The sequence below is a fragment of the Lynx rufus genome, unplaced genomic scaffold (assembly GCF_022079265.1).
Source record: "Lynx rufus isolate CCGP_SWC_20201006 ecotype Redwood Valley unplaced genomic scaffold, mLynRuf1.p SCAF_2, whole genome shotgun sequence".
In the NCBI taxonomy this organism is placed as follows: domain Eukaryota; kingdom Metazoa; phylum Chordata; class Mammalia; order Carnivora; family Felidae; genus Lynx; species Lynx rufus.
In genome coordinates, this window is record NW_025814834.1 from 218,491,111 (window position 1) to 218,509,784 (window position 18,674).

The 18,674-nt window shown below is 59.7% G+C and overlaps 2 protein-coding genes across 4 annotated transcripts; both read right to left on the bottom strand.

Moving 5' to 3' along the window:
- Positions 1 to 1,630: 1,630 nt before the first annotated feature.
- Positions 1,631 to 9,083, bottom strand: ZBTB48 (zinc finger and BTB domain containing 48). Of its 3 annotated transcripts, none has more exons than XM_047084882.1 (11): positions 8,946 to 9,083; positions 7,697 to 8,389; positions 6,978 to 7,219; positions 4,838 to 4,949; positions 4,142 to 4,234; positions 3,668 to 3,754; positions 3,361 to 3,515; positions 2,787 to 2,923; positions 2,551 to 2,715; positions 2,072 to 2,160; positions 1,631 to 1,985 (listed from the first exon to the last, which is right to left on the bottom strand). In XM_047084882.1, the coding sequence occupies exons 2-11, from the start codon at positions 8,384 to 8,386 to the stop codon at positions 1,689 to 1,691; spliced, it is 2,067 nt and encodes a 688-aa protein (XP_046940838.1). In that variant the 5' UTR covers positions 8,387 to 8,389; positions 8,946 to 9,083; the 3' UTR covers positions 1,631 to 1,688. The 3 variants fall into 3 exon arrangements, with proteins under 3 accessions (XP_046940838.1, XP_046940837.1, XP_046940839.1); XM_047084881.1 differs by having other exon boundaries at positions 7,697 to 8,393; XM_047084883.1 differs by having other exon boundaries at positions 7,697 to 8,393; positions 9,013 to 9,075.
- Positions 9,084 to 9,608: 525 nt separating this feature from the next.
- TAS1R1 (taste 1 receptor member 1) lies at positions 9,609 to 18,012 on the bottom strand. The gene is made up of 6 exons (XM_047084416.1): positions 17,822 to 18,012; positions 15,717 to 16,023; positions 12,597 to 13,358; positions 11,969 to 12,181; positions 11,537 to 11,657; positions 9,609 to 10,540 (listed from the first exon to the last, which is right to left on the bottom strand). The coding sequence occupies exons 1-6, from the start codon at positions 18,010 to 18,012 to the stop codon at positions 9,609 to 9,611; spliced, it is 2,526 nt and encodes an 841-aa protein (XP_046940372.1).
- Between the last annotated feature and the right edge of the window lie 662 nt (positions 18,013 to 18,674).

An 18,674-nucleotide genomic window follows, 5' to 3' on the forward strand; every position in this document is an offset into this window, starting at 1 on the left:
CCCTTCACCCGGTCCCCTGCCTCGCTCCCCCCACCTCCTGAAGGTGGGCTCTCCGGTGGTGAGGAGACCCACGTCTGCAGGGGGTAAGCCTCGGACCTGGGGCGGGGAGTGGGCCCTTAAAGGAGGATCCTGGAAGAGGCCATGAAGTTCAGAAAGGTTCCTCGCGTATAGCCCAAGGCATAGGCCGGTTTCTTTGTGGGGCAGGGAGCATTTTGAGGCCATAGTTTATTTTTTAATAACCTCACTGAAATAGAGCTGAGGCAGTTCGTAGTCTGGGCATCGGCTGTTGTGCCTGAATATGGGCCTTATCTCTAAGCACCCCAGTGGTCGAGGAATACAAGGAAAGACGGTTAGATGGGTTCTGGGTGTAAAACAGATCGTTTCCTTCCTCAGACTCCAGGAGGAATTGGGCAGTGTGGAGCTCGTGTTTCAGGAGTCTTCCAGTGATAAGATTTAGGTGGTGCCCGACTTGAGCACTTGCTCGTGACTGTCACTGCCCCAATTCAGAGTTCGCTCTGTGCCGGGCACTAAGCAGAGCACCTCTGCTGCGTGTCAGGCGGTTGTAGAATGCGTGTGCAGAGCTGGACACCCATCAGCGGGTGGGGCCTATATCCCCTGCCCTTGAACCTGGGCAGTGAGGTTCCGGTGTCTGCCTGGACCAGCACCACGTGGCAAAGGGGACACTGTGACTGGAGGGCTAGGTCATAAGGCCTCACAGCTCTGGCTGGAACATGGGTCCTTGGCACACAGCCACCGTGCTGTGAGGAAGCCTGGGCGGCCCGTGGAGAGGGACCCAGGCCCACAGCCAGCACCGCCTTCCCAGGCACAGACACCCTCCCTCCCCCCAACCGCGCCCTCGCCAGCCTCCAGGGAAATCCTGGGGCGGCTTGCCATCTGGCGGGAGGTAACCGCGGGCCCTCTCACTGAATCCTTGTCTACAAAGCGGGTGCTATTACTAATTCCGTTGAAGGGGAGGACACGAAGGAGTCGCCTGCCTCGGGCAACAGGGCTGTCAGTGAAGAAGCTGAGGGGAAACGTGGGCGCCGGCACCCACACGCTTTTCCTGCAGGATGCGCACCCGGCCCTGCCGTCCCTGCAGAACCCGGGGACCAGCAAGGCCTCTTGTCATTCTAAACTTGGCCGTGCTGGCACTCCAGGCCACCTGCACCGGCAAAGCAAGTGAGGACCCTCCCGAGGGAAGGATCCTGTCGGCCGTCATCTGCCAGCCAGGGTCCAGAGCCTGCTGACCACGAGCCCTACCTCAGGCTCCCCGCTGGGATCCACAGCAGGCTGGCGGGGCGAGGTCATCGTCGAGGGCCCTGAATCCCATCCCCACTAGCTGGCAGCACCACAGCTGTGAAACAGCAACGCCATGGCTCCCAGTCCTAGAACCCTGACAGTGAGACGAGAGCACCCGGGCCAGGGCCTGGCCCCTAAAGACACCCGCCCAGAGTCTGCCTCTGCTGAGGTCTCCCAACAAGGTGGGGAAGCGGCTGGCCGAGCAGCACCCTGAGGCGCAGAGATGGCCGGGTGAGGCACCGTTTCTCCTAGAAGATTCGACGGGAAAGCAGCACACCCCGGACACCAGGTTACTGGGGAACAGACCGCCAGATAGGCTGAAACGACGGAGTCCCAAACCGTGTGATTTATTGGGGGCTGGGGCCAAGTGGGCTGTGGTGGCAGGGGTGCTACGTGTCACAGTCCTCAGGGATGGCTGCCGTGATGATGAGCGAGGGCTCCATGACCCCCGAGCTCACCAGGCTCTCCTCCGCACAGAGTCTCTGGCTGGGCAGCTGGGAGGTCAGGCCGCCCTGCGCCAAGGATGCCACGATGACCTCGGCCGAGCCCACCTCCAGCTCGGCGGGTGGCTGAAGTGCCACCACCACCATCTTCTCGTCCTCAATGACCAGGTTCCGGAGTTTGCGCTGCCGCGGGTTATAGTTCTCCACCCGGTCGTGGATCTCCATGTGCCTCCGGAGGTGGGCCTGGGGGGCGAGGGGACTCAGGGCTGGGCAGGGAGGGGCCCGGGGTGGGGGGCAGGAGGAGGGACCCCGGCCGGCCCCAGGCCTACCTGCCGGGTGAACTTGTAGCCGCACTCGGTGCATTCGAACTTCCTGACGCCCTTGTGCCTTCGGACGTGCACGCGCAGCTGCTCCACGGCTGTGGGAGGGAGGAGACCCCGGTGTTGAGGGGAGGCAGGAAGTGGGCACCACGGTGCCCAGATGAGGGCGGTCCGGGGTCTGCAGCTGCTCCGAGGGCCCTGCCAGGCTCCAATGCCACCCTGAGGGTGCCACTGCACGAGACCCTCCAGGGCTCCCGCCCTGCCCTGTCACCGCAGCTCCAAGCTCCGGTCTTTAACGCACAGGGAGAAGAGATCCTCTGGTAGGAAGACTGGCACCAAGAAGGGGCGTGCGACAGCCACCGCCACGCCTGACCTCTCCCCGCGGACGCTCTCTGGCCCTGGTCAGCGGGATACGGCCCGCCCTCCACCCCACGCAGGGCGTGCCTGGGGAAGGGTGAGCGCCAGGGGCCTCCCGCAGGCCCAGGTACCTTTGAAGGTCTTCCCGCAGATCTGGCAGAAGTGGGGCCGGCCTTCCTGGTGGCGGCTGGCCACGTGCCTCAGCAGGGGCCCCTTCTCGGTGAAGCGCTGCTCGCAGAACTCACAGCCGAAGGGCCTCTCGCCAGTGTGAGTACGGTTGTGCTTGTCCAGGCTGGCTGTGGGGACAAGGCGGGGGCTCAGCCGCTGCGCCGCGGCCTGGGACGGGGAGAGGACAGGCCTGCCTCACCTTGGGTGCGGAAGGTCTTGCCGCAGAGGTGGCACTGGAAGGGCTTCTCGCCCGTGTGCGTACGCAGGTGCATGTTGAGATTAGCTTTCTGGGTGAAGGCGTGGCTGCAGAACTCACACACGTACGGCCTCTCATTCCTGTCCGGGGCAGGGGGCGGGGCAGGAGCATCACCACGGGAAGCAGCCCCCTTCACCCCGCGACAGCTGGGAGCGCGGCTGGCCCCGGAGCCAGGGAAACCGGCCAGGCCGAGGCAAACCCGCCTGAGCCGTGGGACCGGGCGCAGGCCGAGACCAGCCGTGCGGCACAAGGGCTCGGGCAGTGACAGGAGGGGCACCGGCGCCATCCCGGGAACCACAAAACTAAGAATCTGCCATCACGTTACCCTGAGATCCTCTCCTTCAGCCTTTCTGCCTGGCAAGCCTACTCCCCCCTCAGGTGCCCCCACCGAAGAGGCTACAGGCACCGGACTCGGGGTGGAGAACGCTCTGTCCCACGAGAGCATCACCTAGCTGCCTTCTGGACCCTCCAGGCCGGCAGTAAGACCAGGCCCTGGGGAAGCCCGGCCAGCCCGCACCTGTGCTTGGCCTTGATGTGCATCTGCAGGCCGTTTCGGCTTGAGGCCCTGTGCCCACACTCCTCACACACGAACAGTTTCTCCCCTCGGTGCTTGAAGGCCTCGTGCAGCTGCAGTTCTGTTCGGGACAGGAAGCACTTGGCACAGGTGGGACACTGTGGGGCAGAGGGAGTGAGACCAGGTTGAGAACGGGGAGGGGTTCCCTGGCCCCCCGCAAGACAGAAACCACACAGTCTGCCGGGTCTGACGGGGCTGTGGCCACCTCTCTATGGCCAGCTCCCAGTTCTCAGCACAGCCTGGCACTTACGGCGTGGGGCTTGGGGGCTCCGTGGAGTTTGATCAGGTGGCTCTGCAAGTCCTTCTTCTGCATGAACTGCTGGGAGCAGGAGGAGCACTGGAAAACAGGCCAGAGGTCACCTCGGAGGCCACCCACACCAATGGGATCCTGGCCACCCCTAGGCTATCGGGGCAGCAACCCACAGGCAGGGCCCAGCCCGAGACGACAGGAGGTTCCTTGGTGTGAAGGACGCTCCAGAGAGGACCCCCCCACCATGCCGTGCCCACGGAGATGCCGAGCCTGCCCTCCACAGAAAGAAAAAGGACCCAGAGAGGGCCAGGGGCACTGCCTGAAGGGAGGGGACACTGGATGGGTCCAGAAGGCTGGGCGTCTTGACAGCTGGCGAGAGGGAGGTGCCTAACATCACCCCACGTACAGGGCTTGGCAAGAGGGATCTAGGGGCTGTCCTTCCGCCCACGGCCCCGGGGACAGGCCAAGCCTGACCTTGTAGGGCATCTCCCCCGTGTGGGACACCATGTGCACCCGCAGCTCCATCCTCCGGCGGAAGGTCTCCTGGCACACGGAGCACGTGAAGACCTGGCAGTGTGAGGGGCAAGCAGGGCCGGCATCAGGGGGGGGCCTCTGCCTGCGACGGCAGCCTCTGCCCGGGCTTCCACTCGCTGCTGGGAGGAGTCTGCCCGAGGGGGGGATCGCTAGGGTGGGAGAGGGCAACACGTGACCTGCCTGCCCTGACCCTGACCGTGGCTGAGCACTGCAAACCCACCACACAGGCTGGGGGCAGGAGCCGGGAGACCTCACCCGCAGACCCCACACTGGCGACAGGCCTCTAGGAGGAGAGGGTGGGGTTCAGCCGGCCACGTCACGTGGGCCGGCCAGCAGGGTGGGGGCAGCAGCCCGTCCCCACCAAGGCGCCCCTTCTCCAGAGTCCAGGGACCCAAGCAGGCAAACTCAAAATGCTTTCCAAAAAGTCCCTCTGGGGCCGGTCCCTTCCACCCTCGGGACCAGTATCCCCACCTGTAATACCAGGAAGCGGACTCGATGGCATCCGCTGGAGCGGACACTCCAGCTCTCTTGAGTTTACAATCCTAAGACGGCTTCCTGAGGGCCCCTCTCAGATGGCAGGAAGACGAAGGCCAGCGTCCCCTGCCCACAGAGTCCTGGGCCAGTGCCCGCAAGTACCTGTTCCGAGCGGTTCATGCAGTTCCGGGCTTCGTGCTCCAGGAGGTTCTCCTTCCGAAAGTAACACTTTCCACACTTGGGACATTCAAAGGGTTTCTCCCCAGTGTGTTTCCTGCCAGGAAAAGCCACGGCGGGCGCGGGAGACTGAGTAACTGCCCGCCTCCCCCTCACCCGGTGTCCCTCTGGCTCCCCCACCGACAGCGCCGTGCTCCACGGTGCAGCGCAAGAGTGGTCCTGAGGCCGGCCACGGCTCACCACGAGGCTTGTTCAGGCCTGGCCGATGCACCTGCACGGGGGAACCCAGAAACCCTCCTCTTGTGGGAGCCCGCACAGCTCCCTACAGCGGGGCCACCGCAGGGCCACACAGGCCCAGCTGGCTAGCATCTCTGCAAAGACAGAAATGATCCCTGGGTCCTGACTTCCTAGAGAAACCACCCGGTCTGCCTGGAAGTTCTGCGGGCTTTACCTTCAAAACCGTAGCCAGAATCTGAGCACTTCACCTCACCTCCACTGCTATCACCGAGCGCAGCCATGCCACCCCTGGGTTCCCGCCAAGCCTGCCTCCCGACAGACGTGAAATTCAGCGGCCAGAGGCGCCCTCAGATATAGTCAGACCTCATCGCCTCTTTGCTCCCAACCCCGCGATGGTGCCCGTTTCACCGAGAGAAGGCCGGGGGCCTAGCCGGCCTGCCCCTGACCGCGGGGCTTCGCTCCCCAGGTCTGGTCTCCCTGACGCTCACCGGCCCCTGGCTCACCCCAAGCTCTCTGCTCTGGCTCTCCTGGACCCACAACCCCCTCCCCTCCGCCCTGCTTGGTAGAAGTCCTCATCTCCTTGGAGTCTGCTCAAAATTCCTTCCTTTAAAACTGCAACCCCACCCCACCCCTAGGTGGGACTCTCCTCCTTTCTTCCGTGGCACTTCCCACCTTCCAGCACCCTGTCAAGTCGCTGTCAGTTCCAGTCTGCTCTGCCCCGCTGAGAGGAAGGCCCCACGAGGCCCCTGCTCTATCCGCTAAGGTACACCAAGCGCCCAGAACAGTCTTGTCAGCCACCCAACAGAAGACAGGAAGAGCTCTTACGACTTCGCAGAGGCCATCCTCCGCCACTCAATTAACTGTCCTTGTCCCCATCCCAATGACCTCACGAGGGCACTATCCCCTCGCAGTTCTCAAGGCCAGTCCAGCGGCCTGCACCGGAGTCTTCTGCTGGGGGAGCATCCAGGCTGACGTGGGTCACTCCAGGGTGCCTCCCACACGGGTCTTCCCCAGACCCCACTGGCCGCAGGTGCCTCACAGCAAAGCGAGCAAACAGGCATCCCCCAGCTCCCGTCACTACTAGCTTCCCAGAGCGTCGCACTGAGAACACGTGTGTGGCCCAACCTGGCCTGGCAAGAAATCAGACTGGTGACATCTTGGACTATGAAGTGGCAGGACTGGAAGGCATGTCACCTGGCTGCCACCCCCGGAGACCTTGCAGAGACCTGGAGCGGCACTGTTAAGAGAACTCTCTGTAACCGGGGAAGTGTCCTGTCTGTGCTGAGTCAGCTGCCGGGGCCCACGGGTGACTACCGAGCACTTACAACGTGACTACTAATCTGAAAAGCCAACTGTACTTTTATTTTAAGTTAACGTAGCTTCATACGGCACCTGGTTACCTTTTCGGACAATGCGGTTTTAAACAAATAGTCCTTTAGGCTCCACTGACACCATGGGGCTAACGTTTCCCCCAGAATCACAGGAGGCACCGACCCTAAAGACTGACTCCTTGGCCCAAAGCCCACCTTGCTGGGCTTTAGAAATACCTAAGGTGGCGCCTCAGCCACAGCACAGAGCCATGGGTTTCTCTCATCCCCTTGGCAAAAGGCAGCTAGCGGTCAAGGTCCACAGTGGGTGGAACTTATTGACAAGGTGTCTACAGACCCACTCCAGAAGCTCAGAGTAAGAGACAGACGAAGAAAGAATCTGTTCCACCACTAGATTCTCCCTCCCTGATGATGAGAGGCACGTCAACATCGGGCACTACGAGTGTGAGACAAAGCCCTCAGCCCCCACGTGGCCCAGAAGTAGGGAGTGCAGGCCCCCTCCCCCAACAAGGGAATAGCAGACAGGGAAAAAAAAAAAAATAGAAAAACAGAACGTTTACCTGTTGTGGACTTTTAGATAATATTTGCTGAGGAACTTTTTATGACATGTGGGGCATTCAACCGGCACCGCTGTACCTTTTCTGCTCTCAGCCGGCTCGGCTGCCAGGGAACCTGTGCTCAGGGCTGGCTCTGCTGCACAGGGCTTTCTGATCATGTTTGATTTCCTCCTGGTTGGCAAGGCCTCACTCTCAGAAACATAATCACCATCCCCGTCGTCCTCAACTTGAACCACCACTTCCCACTAGAGCAGAAAAGGCAGCAGGAGGCAAGGTCACCAAATGAACCACTAGGAGTTCTGGGGGCAGATCTACAGGGCAGTCGGCTCATTCCAGTTCCATCCCAAGATGACTCCCTTTATCGGTGACTGTTCCCATCAAGGTCCTAGGGCAGGCCTCCTCGGAATCTTGGATTTGGAGGGCAGTGACTCTGTGGTGAACTGGAAGTTTGGTTGGACTTCACTACCCTGGGGAAACACCTGTAACCCTGAAGCCAGCTACCCAACCCCAAGAAGCTGCCAACCCTGGACAGCTGTGACTCACAGGAAGGTTAGCCGGAGGCTGCAGGATGGAGCCAGATTCCTACGTTTGGAGGAAACCTATTCCAGCCCCACCTAACAAAGATTCTATCTTGGGGTCCAGACTATTCCAGAAAAGTGTCAGTGTCTCCACCACCACCCCCAACTCCTACCTCCCCATTCCCAGCACCCTGGGCACAGTACCTCATTATTCCCGCCCTGCAGCTGGACACCTTCAGCCTCAAAGGGTCTTGGAGGTGCTTTGCAATCCTCAGGCTCCTTGTCTTCTGGGGGACAAAGCTTCAAGGCTTGCTTGAGTTTCCCACGGTGGAAGGAGGGGCCCTCACTCGGGGCCAGGAGACCAAGCTGGGGCCTTTCGGGGCTGTGGCTGCCACCGATCTCCTGGTCTCTGGGGACTTGACCCAGTGTCTTCGAAACTTCCTCTTCCTCCAAGCCTGCCGGCTCCTTGAGGTGGCTGTTTACATTCCGGGGGGTAGGTTTCCCCAGCCCACTCTGGCCACTTGATGCCTGCCCCACTGAGGTTTTGGGCTTGAAACTCTGGCAAAGCTCCACAGCCTCTGGCACTCGCAACTCCCTTGCTGCCAAAAGCACCTGGTCCCGGTTTCCGGAGGTGAGAGCAAGGTGACCAGTATAGAAAAAGTCCAACAGGAGACCAAAGATCTCAGCAAAGCCGGCAGGGAGGACAACACTGCCCCCTGAGCCATCCCCATAGAGGCTCTGGAAGAAGTGGCTGCAGCAGGCAAGGACACTCCAGTGTGCCTTGAACACCAGGCCTCCCACGTCCAGGGTGGCATCGCAGTACTGGCCCTTCTCTCGCTGCTTGTTGAGTTCCTGCAGAACCCTCACACTGTGCTGGATGAAGGAGCCGTCCATGGTCTGTCTGGAGGAGAGGAAGGTAGAAGTGACATCCTGGCAAGCCCAACCCAGGAGTAGCAAGGGGAAGCCCCTGGACTGGGGAGAACAAAAGGGGAGGTGGACGGTACTCGGTCATGTTTATCTCAACGAGGGCTTAGGTCAACGTTAGAGGAAGTCAGCTCAGACAGGAATGGACTGAACACCTCCCTGGGAGTGGGAGCCAGGTGAGCAGGCCATACTGGGTGGGCCAGAGACAGTGTGTGGCAGGGGCACAGACGGACTAGGTTGGGGACGGAAGCATGGCTTGGCGGAGAACAGGACAGGGTCGTGAAGAGGTGCGGGTGGAAGGAATCAGTGTGGGGGGAAGAGACGGAGAATCAGAGCGAACTGATCGGCCTGGCAGAGCGAGGGGACCCGTGGCAGGGAAGCTGCGGGTGCGGACAGGTGAGCAGAACCCACGCCGTGCCCACACGTCCGGGGCGGCCGGGCGGAAGGCGGTCGCAGTCACACTCCAGTTGGCGGCCACGGCGGCCCGCAGCCCTTCCCTCCCACACCCTGCTGCCTCCGAACTCCTCACCCGGGCCTGTCCTCCCTGCGACGGCCCCACAGACCCCGGACCTCGTCGCCTCCAGAGCCCCACTGACCAACTGCCCGGGCGGTACGTGCCCGGCCGACCGTACGGAGACGCCGCCGTCGCCGCCGCCGCCGCCGCCGCCGCCGCCGCCGGACGTGACGTCAGGGAGCGCCGGACGCGCTGGGAAACCAGGAGGTACAGGGTTTCTAGCTCCGCCCCTGGGGCGGGACCAGGCAGAGAACGGCCAATGGTATGGGGAGAGGGGGCTTGGCCCAGATCGCTCTGCCAGGGCTGACGTCCCCGAGTTGCTTAGCAACGTCAAGCTGCGCCCTCGGGGCTGGGGCCGAGTGCCGGGGTTCCGGCTGCGGTCGGCTCCCGCGGCGTCCGCAGTTGAGGAGGCAGCGCCCCACCCTCGCTTCAGACAGCTAGAGCAGCCAGGACGCATGTTTCACCGCTTTATTGGCAGCTCGGAGCCTGGACTGGACTCCCGTGAGCGTACACTACCCGAGCCAAGACAGGAGTCCAAAAGGCCTCCCGGAGGGCGCGGGGCCCGCTCGCCTCGCTCGACCTTCGACCCTCAGGGCAGGGGAGGCGCCCCTACCCCACCTTCTACCCCTTCACCCCCCACCCCCCACCTCCCCGGCTAGGCCCTGCCCGCCCCACTGGTCAGGTGGAGCCGCAGCGCCTCGTGTACTCCTGGATGGAGGCCTGGAAGTGCTCTGTGCTGTTGAGATCTGGGCGGCACAGGATCACGTAGCACTTGGGGAGGAAATAACCGCCGAAGCCGCCACTCAGGCTGCTCAGCGCCGCCAGCACGTTGACCGCGGGCAAGTACTTGCCCTGGTAGACGCTGGCCGTGGTGAAGAAGGCAATCCAGGACACGAAGTTGAGCAGCAGACTAAAAGTGACACATTTGGCCTCGTTGTAGTTCTCTGGCAGGTCCTTGCCCAGGTAGCTGCAGGCAAAGGCGCTGACGGACAGGAGGCCATTGTAGGCGAAAGCCAACATGAAGCCCGGTGAGTTGGCCTCTGTGCAATCAAGCACCACCAGCTGAGGGAAGCGCTGGTACTCCCTGGTGGGCAGTGGGGTCCACACCGCCAGCCAAGTTAGACAGATGAGCAGCTGGGCCATTGAGCTGATCACCACAAATAGGCCAGGACCGTGGTTTTGGACCCAGGCACGGTAGAAGGTGGGTACCTTGGCAGAAAACTTGAAGATGAAGACCAGTTGGAAGGAGCGGATGGTCAGGCAGGACAGGAAGATGGCAAAACCCAGGGCAAGGAGGCTTTGGCGCAACAAGCATGTGGGCAGCGTGGGCTCCCCAAAAAAGCCATAGAGCCCACAGCTGCCCCCTGCCAGGGAGCCCAGCATGAAGAAGCACAGTCGGCCCCCAGCAGACTTCACCACAGGGGTGTCTAAGTGCCAGGCAAACAGGCCAGCAGTCCCAGTCACCAGCAGCAGCAGCAACGTATTAGCTGCCAGCAGCACCCAAGAGATGGTCTCGTGCCAAGTCAAAAACACCACGGTGCGTGGAAAGCAGGTTTCACTTCCCGCAGGTGCCCACTCTTCTTTCCCACAAGGCTGGCAGCTGTGGAGGTCTGGAAGAAAAGGGGGAGGGGGCTCCTGAGAGCTAGATGAGCAGAGCAGGAATGAGGAAGGGAAGCCATGTAGGCCTGCAAGGTGCTGGGAGCGCTGTACCACAGAAGCCGGGCTCCTACTGCACACAGCGAGATAGGGGGTAGCCCTGAGTGGGGCCCCGCGGCCAAGTGTTTCCTCCAGATGCCTGTGTTAATTGCAGATTCTGGAGACTCTTGGGTAGGTTCTGTATGGCTTATGATCCCAGAAGGGGCTTGCAAACCAAGAGATCCTTAGAGAGGGCCTTACTCTGGTAGCTCTGCCCACATGCCAGTGAGGCTATGATCCAATAGGAGCAACCAGCCCCAAAGGAAGGGCATTTTCATCTCCCCAGCACTTCCATTACCCAAAGCCCCCTATCTGTGCTGCCATTCTGTGGTTTCTCTGACTCTCTGAGAACAGAAGAGATGTGTTCTCACGCCCACAGAGATAGTAAAAGGAAAGAACGTGGCTCACAGAGTCCAGCTCTGGGCTGAGCCCTTCGCTACCTGAGTTTGCTCTCTGATCTTGACCTTGCATCATCTCTGGGTGGAGTATGCTATGTTTCTTGTCTGCGGATACAATAGTATCTGCATCAAGGCCAAGCTGTCCAAGGTGCTGGCTGTCTTTGGCAGGGGCAACGGAAGGGACTTCACACAGACAGCATGGGAGGGGACAAGGGAACATAACTACATCTGCTCGCATAAAAAGGTTGAATTTAGGATAAGATTGCATCTGCAGGGATTGCATCAGGAGCCCTCTAGTAAAAGACATAGGGGACCTGAGGATTTCAACTGGTTGTTGGTTTCTGCTTCATCAGAACTCAGTCTGGTGGCAAATATTCTACAACCTGTACCTCAACTGGCAACAGAGGGAGCAAGGCTCTGGTTCTGCACATGCGTGGCCCAAGGGAGATCCCCTCATCTGCCATACAGACCCTGGGAGTGCCCAGTCATTCTCCCACTCATTTGGACACTCACCGCTCTTGTTGAGGAAGCTCCCGGCCTCACAGGGCACACACTCAAAGCAACAGTGGTAGAAACCCGAAATCACTCGCTGGTGCCCTTCGAGGCAGTCGCTGGAGCACACAGACTTTGGCACCTGCAAGAAGCCACAGGTGTTCTGGAACCACATGGAGTGGCCCACGTCAAGGGATGCTCACATGGCGAATGGGAATCTCCGTGCATCTGCCTTCACGGCTCACTCCCAGGGCACAGCCCCTGGTTGTGTATACCAGCTGCAGCCGGCCATCTGTGTGCGGTCTGCGGGGCTTCCCTGGCAGGGCTGGATAGAGCCACGTTGGCCTGGCACCCGGGGCCCCCTCCTGCTCCGTGTGAGCTGTGTCGACAGTGACTTCAGGCTCCAGGCCGCCCGTAAGGCGGTGACTTGGTGAGTGACCACGGCTCCATTACCTGGTTGTCCTTCCCGTGCCACCGGATTTTGGTTTTATTTATGTCCAGCTGAACTGGAGGCCACATGGAGGAGCCAATGACCCTGAAGTTCCACTTGGGGCCACTCCAGTCCCAGGCGATTATGTCGTAGCCACTGAGAGCGTCCCCGTTGTCATTAAACCTCACGGTGTCCTTGTGTAGGAGGAAATTCACCTTGCGGATCTGCTCCAGAAGCTGAGATACACGGGGATCATGGAACAGCCACAGATGACGCAGGCTGCTCCTCCTCAACCCTCCCAGACCCGGAAGGCTCAGGAAGCAAACGCTTCCATTTGGGTGGCTTCAGTCTGTCTGGAAATTCAGAGCCCCCTCCCTTCCAAGGAAGCCCCTCGACCCTCCCAACTGGCCTCCTGAGTGAGAGGAAGCTTCTAAAAAGGCCCCCTTTCCAGAGATTTTTAGTCCTGGGTCTGGAGCATGGTGGTGGGAGGGGCCGAGGTCAGAGAAGTGAAGCCCAAGAGAAGGAATTAGCCTTCTGATGGGTGGTGGCCTTTGTCCCCCACCCCCGGCACTCAGTTGGCCAGAGACGGATCACTCTGTTTGCCTTAGGAAAGCACCCCGTTTCAGGGTGCCGGGGTCTGGGCTACCTTACCTGCCAGGGGTAGACTCGGTCCCTGGAACAGGCTCCAGAGGCACAGCCCAGGAGCCGGTGGAGGCCATGGGCCACTGCGTAGACTGCCCGGTAGGCGTTATAAGCAGAGCTCATGGAGAATGCCCCGAGCGTGGGCATCTGCTCTGCCGTGAAAGCCCGACACTCTCTACAGAGCTGGTTGCTGCTGCACTCGGAGGTCCTGGAGCAAGGCCCAGGGGCCCCCTTATCTGCCTGGACATAGGCCTCTTCAAACTCCTTCAGGCCAGGGACAAGCCTCTGCTGGATGGCCACGCCCAGCACCGTGCCAATGCCCTGGATCCCGGGCACATTGCTGATGTGTCTAGAGATGGCCCAGTCTTCTGAGGCGATCCACACCTTGGCAGTCAGGTTGGCCAGCACCACGGACTCAAAGAACACCCTGGCCAGCTGTCTGCTGGAGAAAACGACCACAACGGTGGTCCTCGCTCGGGCCAGGTGGTGCACGATGCCCTGCATCCTCTCGTCGCCCGGCCGGGCAGAGAAGGGGATGATGTCCTTGAAGGCAACGCAGATGCCCTGCTGGGTGGCCTGCTCCTCCAGCGCCTGCACCCCCAGCTGCCCGTAGTCGCCGTCGCTGCCGACCACCGAGATCCAGACCCACCCGAAGCTCTGCAGCAGCAGCACCATGGTCTCCACCTGGTGCTTGTCGCTGGGGATGGTGCGCAGAAACGAGGGGTAATGCCGCTTCACTCCGAGCGTCACGCTGCTGGCCTCGTAGCTGATCTGCGGAGGGGGGCCGGGGCGGGGGGGTTCAGTTCAGCGACCTCAGTGGCCTTGGCCTCAACTCAGGGCCTCCGAGTGCTGGCCCTGTGCTGGGCGCGGGGACCCGAGGAGGAGGGAGACATGGTCCCAGCCCTGGCTCTCAAGGAGAGCTCTGGTGGACTTGCAGGCCGACCAGCTACATCTAAAGAAGAGGCAGAAACCCAGGGGGAGGTTTGTGGGAGAAGAAGGGGAAGAGAACAAAAGCTACACCCGGTGAGAGAACTGACCCAGGAGGTTGGAGGCCGGAAGGAGGAGCACAAAAGTAGGCGTGTCTGGTCAGGGCAGGAGGCCTTAGTCCTGGCACTAAGGGAGCTAAGATACTTGGTCTTTATCTGCAGGCCCTGGGGAGCCCCTTAAATGTCTAGGCAGAGAGGTAATCTGCCCAGACTTGTGTGTCAGGGGTGTATCTGATTTCAGTGAAGAATGTGTTAGAAAAGGCTCAAGACCAGAGTCAGGAAGAACTCCTCCTAGGAGACTGCTGGAGTCATCCCGAAGAGACAGCTTGGCAGCCTGAGTTTGAGCCGTGGCAGCGGTGACGGAGAAGAGGGATGGGCCCGGCCGCTCACAGAAGGTAAAAGCAGAGGCCGTGGTGGTGGGCTAACTGTGGGGGTGGGGGAAGGAGGAATGTAGGTGGCCCACCGGGTTCCTGGCTTGAGTGGAGGCGGTCACTCTTAAGGCAAGGGGGCAGGAAGCAGAGAGGCTCGAGTCGTATAGGGAGGTGGGTTCAGCTGGGGGGCCCGCTGGATGCATGAAGTGGAGACCCCGGAAGCGCAGCCAGAAATGAGGCTCGGTGCTCAGAACTCAGGGCAGAAGCTAGGGAAGGGCGAGGGAGCCGTGGGGCCACGGCCTGCGGAGAGGTTCTGAATGAACCGCCCCGAGATCTGCCACCTGGGCGTGTGGCTTAATTTCCAGTTGAAAATCATTAAGGTGCAAAAGACCCAGGGGGAAACTTTGTCCTTTCCCCTAACTGCCCAAAAGAATTTAGAGAGCTAAGCTGCCCCAGGTTCAGGAGCTTCACCGTAGAGAATTACATCACAATAGGAACTGGGCGAGGTAAGCAGGGGTGGGGGTGGGGGGAACCTAGCCAAGTCCGATTTGTTAAAATTCCTCTCCATGTCCCATTGTTTCTGGATGGCCCAGCAAACGTTGTGTAATACACATTCACTCTCTCTTCTCCTATGAATTGTCTTCCTTTCCTTTGAAGTCTGACCCCTACCCACTTCTCCATAGTTCAAGATAGCAGATAAGCCTCACTTTGCCTGTCTTTGAACCTCTCGTGTTTATGTAGATTCCATGTACATACGCGATTTTGACTTTCTCCTGTTCATCTGTGTCACATCAACTTAATCTTTAGGCCAGCCAGAAGAATCTTGAAGAGTAGGGAAAGTTGTTTGCTCCCAGCACCTGCCTGGGAAAGGGAGCGGTCCTGCACTCTGGGAATCATCCACTTTTTCAGAAGAGGGGGGGAGGAGATTCTCCAAAGGAGACTGAGAAGGAGGAGGAGGAGAAGGAGGTGCCACAAGTGAGAGGGAGGGGGCAGGTCATAAATGCCGAGGCAAGAGCGTCACTGAAGGACTGGTCAAATTTGTCACAAAGTCGTCATGTCAAGCAAAGAAGGGCTGAAAAGCATTTGCTGGACCTGGAGATCTAGAAAGCCCTGGAGATCACAAGAGCAGGAGTGGTGGTGCAGCAGTCAGGGCAGGGGCCCGGGAAGCAAGTGATGAGAGGGAGAAGCAAACAAGAAGAGAGAGCTCAGTGCACAAGTTTCCACGGAACGAGGTTCAGAGAGCGGGCAGCGCTAAGAGCACAGGTGCCTGGAAGACGGAGAGGGGTAAAGCCAGCTTATAGGCGGAGGAGGAAGCCTAGGACAGGCCTACCAGCAGAGGAGAGGGTGAGGCCCAGGAGGACAGCATTGGAGGGGGAGGGGGACCACACCTCTGAGCCTGAGCTGGGAGGGAGGGAAGGAAGACCGGAAGGAGGAGGGCGGGGAGAAGTGGACAAGTGTGTGAGGTGGGAAACAAAGGGTGTTCCATTCTTCACAGAGGAGATGGAATGGAGGGGGCAGAGCAAAGGGCAGCAGTTTCAAAGGAGACGGTTTTTCTCAGGACATTGAGGCAGGGAGGTCTGGATGCAGCACTTGGGGAGGAAGGGATGCTGGGGCGGGGACTGTGAAGGGGGCAGGGCCCCCTGCAATGTGACCACCCAGGAGACCCGGGGGGCCAGAGTGGGCATGGCAGCTCTTGCCCACCTCCCCCCCCCCCCAGCCCACGCTGGACCTGCCGGCAGGGGAGATGGACAGGCCCCCGGGCTCCAGCTCACCAGGGGCACCAGGAAGGGGCTCAGCAGGGCTGCAGTGGTGGCTGCGTGGTTGGTGGTGTCAGGCCCAATGACAGCCAGGGCGGCAGGCGAATAGTGGGAAGGGTCTGCTCGGATCTCTATGTGATGTGTCCCCAGCAGGGAGAGCACGTTTAGCGTGGCATACACGTTGGCAGACTCCGAGCACACGTCGTACAGCTGGTATCCCAGGGTGACGTTCGGCAGGAGGGCCGTGGAGTTGTTTATCTCCTCGATGCCAAACCGCATGGCCTGGAAGAGGTGGTAGCCGTGACCGTTGAAGCTGTCGGGCCTGTAGAGAAAGCCAAGCTGAGAGCCCAGAAGGGCAAGGCCTTGCCGAGACCCTCTTGGCGTCGGGGGTGGGGGGAAGTGTAGAAAGGAAACTCTGAGGGCATCTGTCCCGTCCCCTACCACCATGACCTCACTGTGGGCCCTGTACCATACACTCAGCTGTGTTAACAGGCCTTTGGGTGGGTGGGGGGGGGTGAGGAGGGGTGGTTACAACTTGGAGAAACCACAAACCATTCCTCCCTGGATGAGCATATTAGTGTTGAAAGGCTGATGAAGTCCTGTAGCAGGGAAACCTGCTGCGTGAGTCAGGGTTCTGCAGAGAAACAGAACCAGTTGGATAGAGAGAGAGAAAGAGAAGTTTATTTTAAGGAATTGGTTCACATGATTGTGGGGCTGGCAAGTCTGGCGTTTGCAGGGCAGGCTGGAAATGCCCTCAATGGTCAAAGCTGCAGTGTTGAGTTCGAAGGCAGAATTTCTTCCTTTTTGGGGGAACCTCAATCTTTTCTTTTAAGGTCTTCAACTGATTGGATGAGGCCCACCCACACAATGGAAAGCGATCTGCTTTACTCACCCTGTTGGTTTAAATGTTAACCTTCACAGCCCCATCTAGACTGGTGTTTGGCCAAACAACTGGGCACCATACCCTAGCCAGGTTGATGTATAAAATTAACCACACACCTGTCGAACCTCGTTTACCTAGCATCTCTCTCATCAGGACACTTGTGAACGTGGTGAGGGCCTGTGTTCCTCAGTGCCTCTCGGGAGCCGCTGACTGGATCCCAACAGGAACACGGTTCAGCTCTGCTTGAAGAGTGTGCTAGCACGTTTCACTTTCCAGCCCTTCTGCTTGTTAGAAGGGTCTTCTATCATTTCTATCACTTGTGTCCATGAGTCCCTCAGAGGGTGCTCATTGCCTCCCACGGTGACACCTTCAGAAGCGGACATCCGTGTGTCTCCTCTTCCCCAAGTCTCCTCTACCTGGGCTCCTATCTGTAGCTCTTTGGGCCAGTCCTCATGCGCCAGACTCTCCAGAACCTTCTTCCTCGAACCCTGGCTGTTTGCCTTGGCCTTCCGGGCCTGCGGTCCTACTCAGGAACCGGGCAGGGTGAAGGCACAGGTGCAAACCAGGTGGCGGCCGCTGCCCCTCCCTCTGGATGGTTGTGGGTTCTGCTCTCGCTCTGGTGCCTGCGGCTTCACCTGGCTCAGAAAGGGAGCCCAGGCGTCTTGAGGGTAGAGGTGACTGTCAGATGTGCGTCACGTTTAAGGCATCCTGCCACTGAGTCCCAACGCGTCCTCGAGCCTCCCAAGCCTGTGACTTGCACAGATGGCAAATAACTATCTTCTTTAGGAGGGAAACATATTTTTCTCTATTAGGCTGTCAACTTCCCAAAGGCAAGGCACCAATCTCAGGTATCTTTGCTAGGTTCCCAAAGCATATGCTCCCAGTGCCTTCCCTCTCCTCCTCAGTTGCCATCGGGGAGACACAGGAGTTTGAACCTGGAGAGGAGTGGGGAGGACACGAAAGCAGGGGAAAACCTAACTGCCTATTTACATCCCAAAGCCCGGAAATGACCGGAATGGGATTATAATACAAAGCACTCGAACAGCCAGGACAAAATCACGTATTACAAAGCAGAACCTGGGCAGAAGTGCCAGGGAAGGTCCAGCCAAGGCTTGAAGGTGGTGACCATAGGATGGGGAGGGATGGGAGGCGGCTCGGGAGGCAGAAAGGGCAAGATCCTCACTGAGGAGGACAGAGGATGGGCAGAGGTCCTAGAGGCACAGGACCCCTCACTCACCTGTCACAGAGGGTCACCGTGGGCCGGTGCCTCACGCCCGGACAGTCAGAGTGCAGAGGGAACAGACCTGCGAGGAGGTAATCCCCAGGGAGGCTGAAGTCGGCAGACGTCTCTGTGCTGTGGCAGCTGAGAGCCCAGCAGCAGGAGAGGGAGAGCTGCAGGCCGACCAGGTGAGCCGCCGGGAGTGACATGCTGGCCAGTCCGTCCTGTGCCTGGCATGGCCAGCCAGCACCCTCTGACCAGCTCGGCTGTTTAAATAGAATAGACAGCGGCTGCCCAGATGCTTCCCAACTTCACGCCTGTGCCAGGGGTGGGGCTGGAACCCAGTCGTAGGAACCCGGCTGTTTGCCTTGGCCTTCCGGGCCTGCGGTCCTACTCAGGAACTGGGCAGGGTGAAGGCACAGGTGCAAACCAGGTGGCGGCCGCTGCCCCTCCCTCTGGATGGTTGTGGGTTCTGCTCTCGCTCTGGTGCCTGCGGCTTCAGCTGGCTCAGAAAGGGAGCCCAGGCGTCTTGAGGGGTAGGGGTCAGAGGAAGGCAGGGACACTGCTTCTCTGGGGGACAGAATGTGGAGGGAGCTGTGGGTTTTAGAACTTTTTACCTGGGCCTCAGTTTACCAAATGAGACTGACTTTAAGTTGACCTCCTCCCAGTCCTCAGTTTTCTGACACTGAAATTTTGGGTGAATCATCCTGGGTTCGCCTTCTTTTCCAGGGTGTCCCCCTTCAGCCCAAAGACAACTGCATGCAAACACGGTATGCAAATAGACTGGTTTTGTTTAAACTGCCAATCCTGGCTCTTTTTCTGCCAGAAAAAAAAAAAACAACAATTCCAAGTGGATTTCCGGAGATGTGGC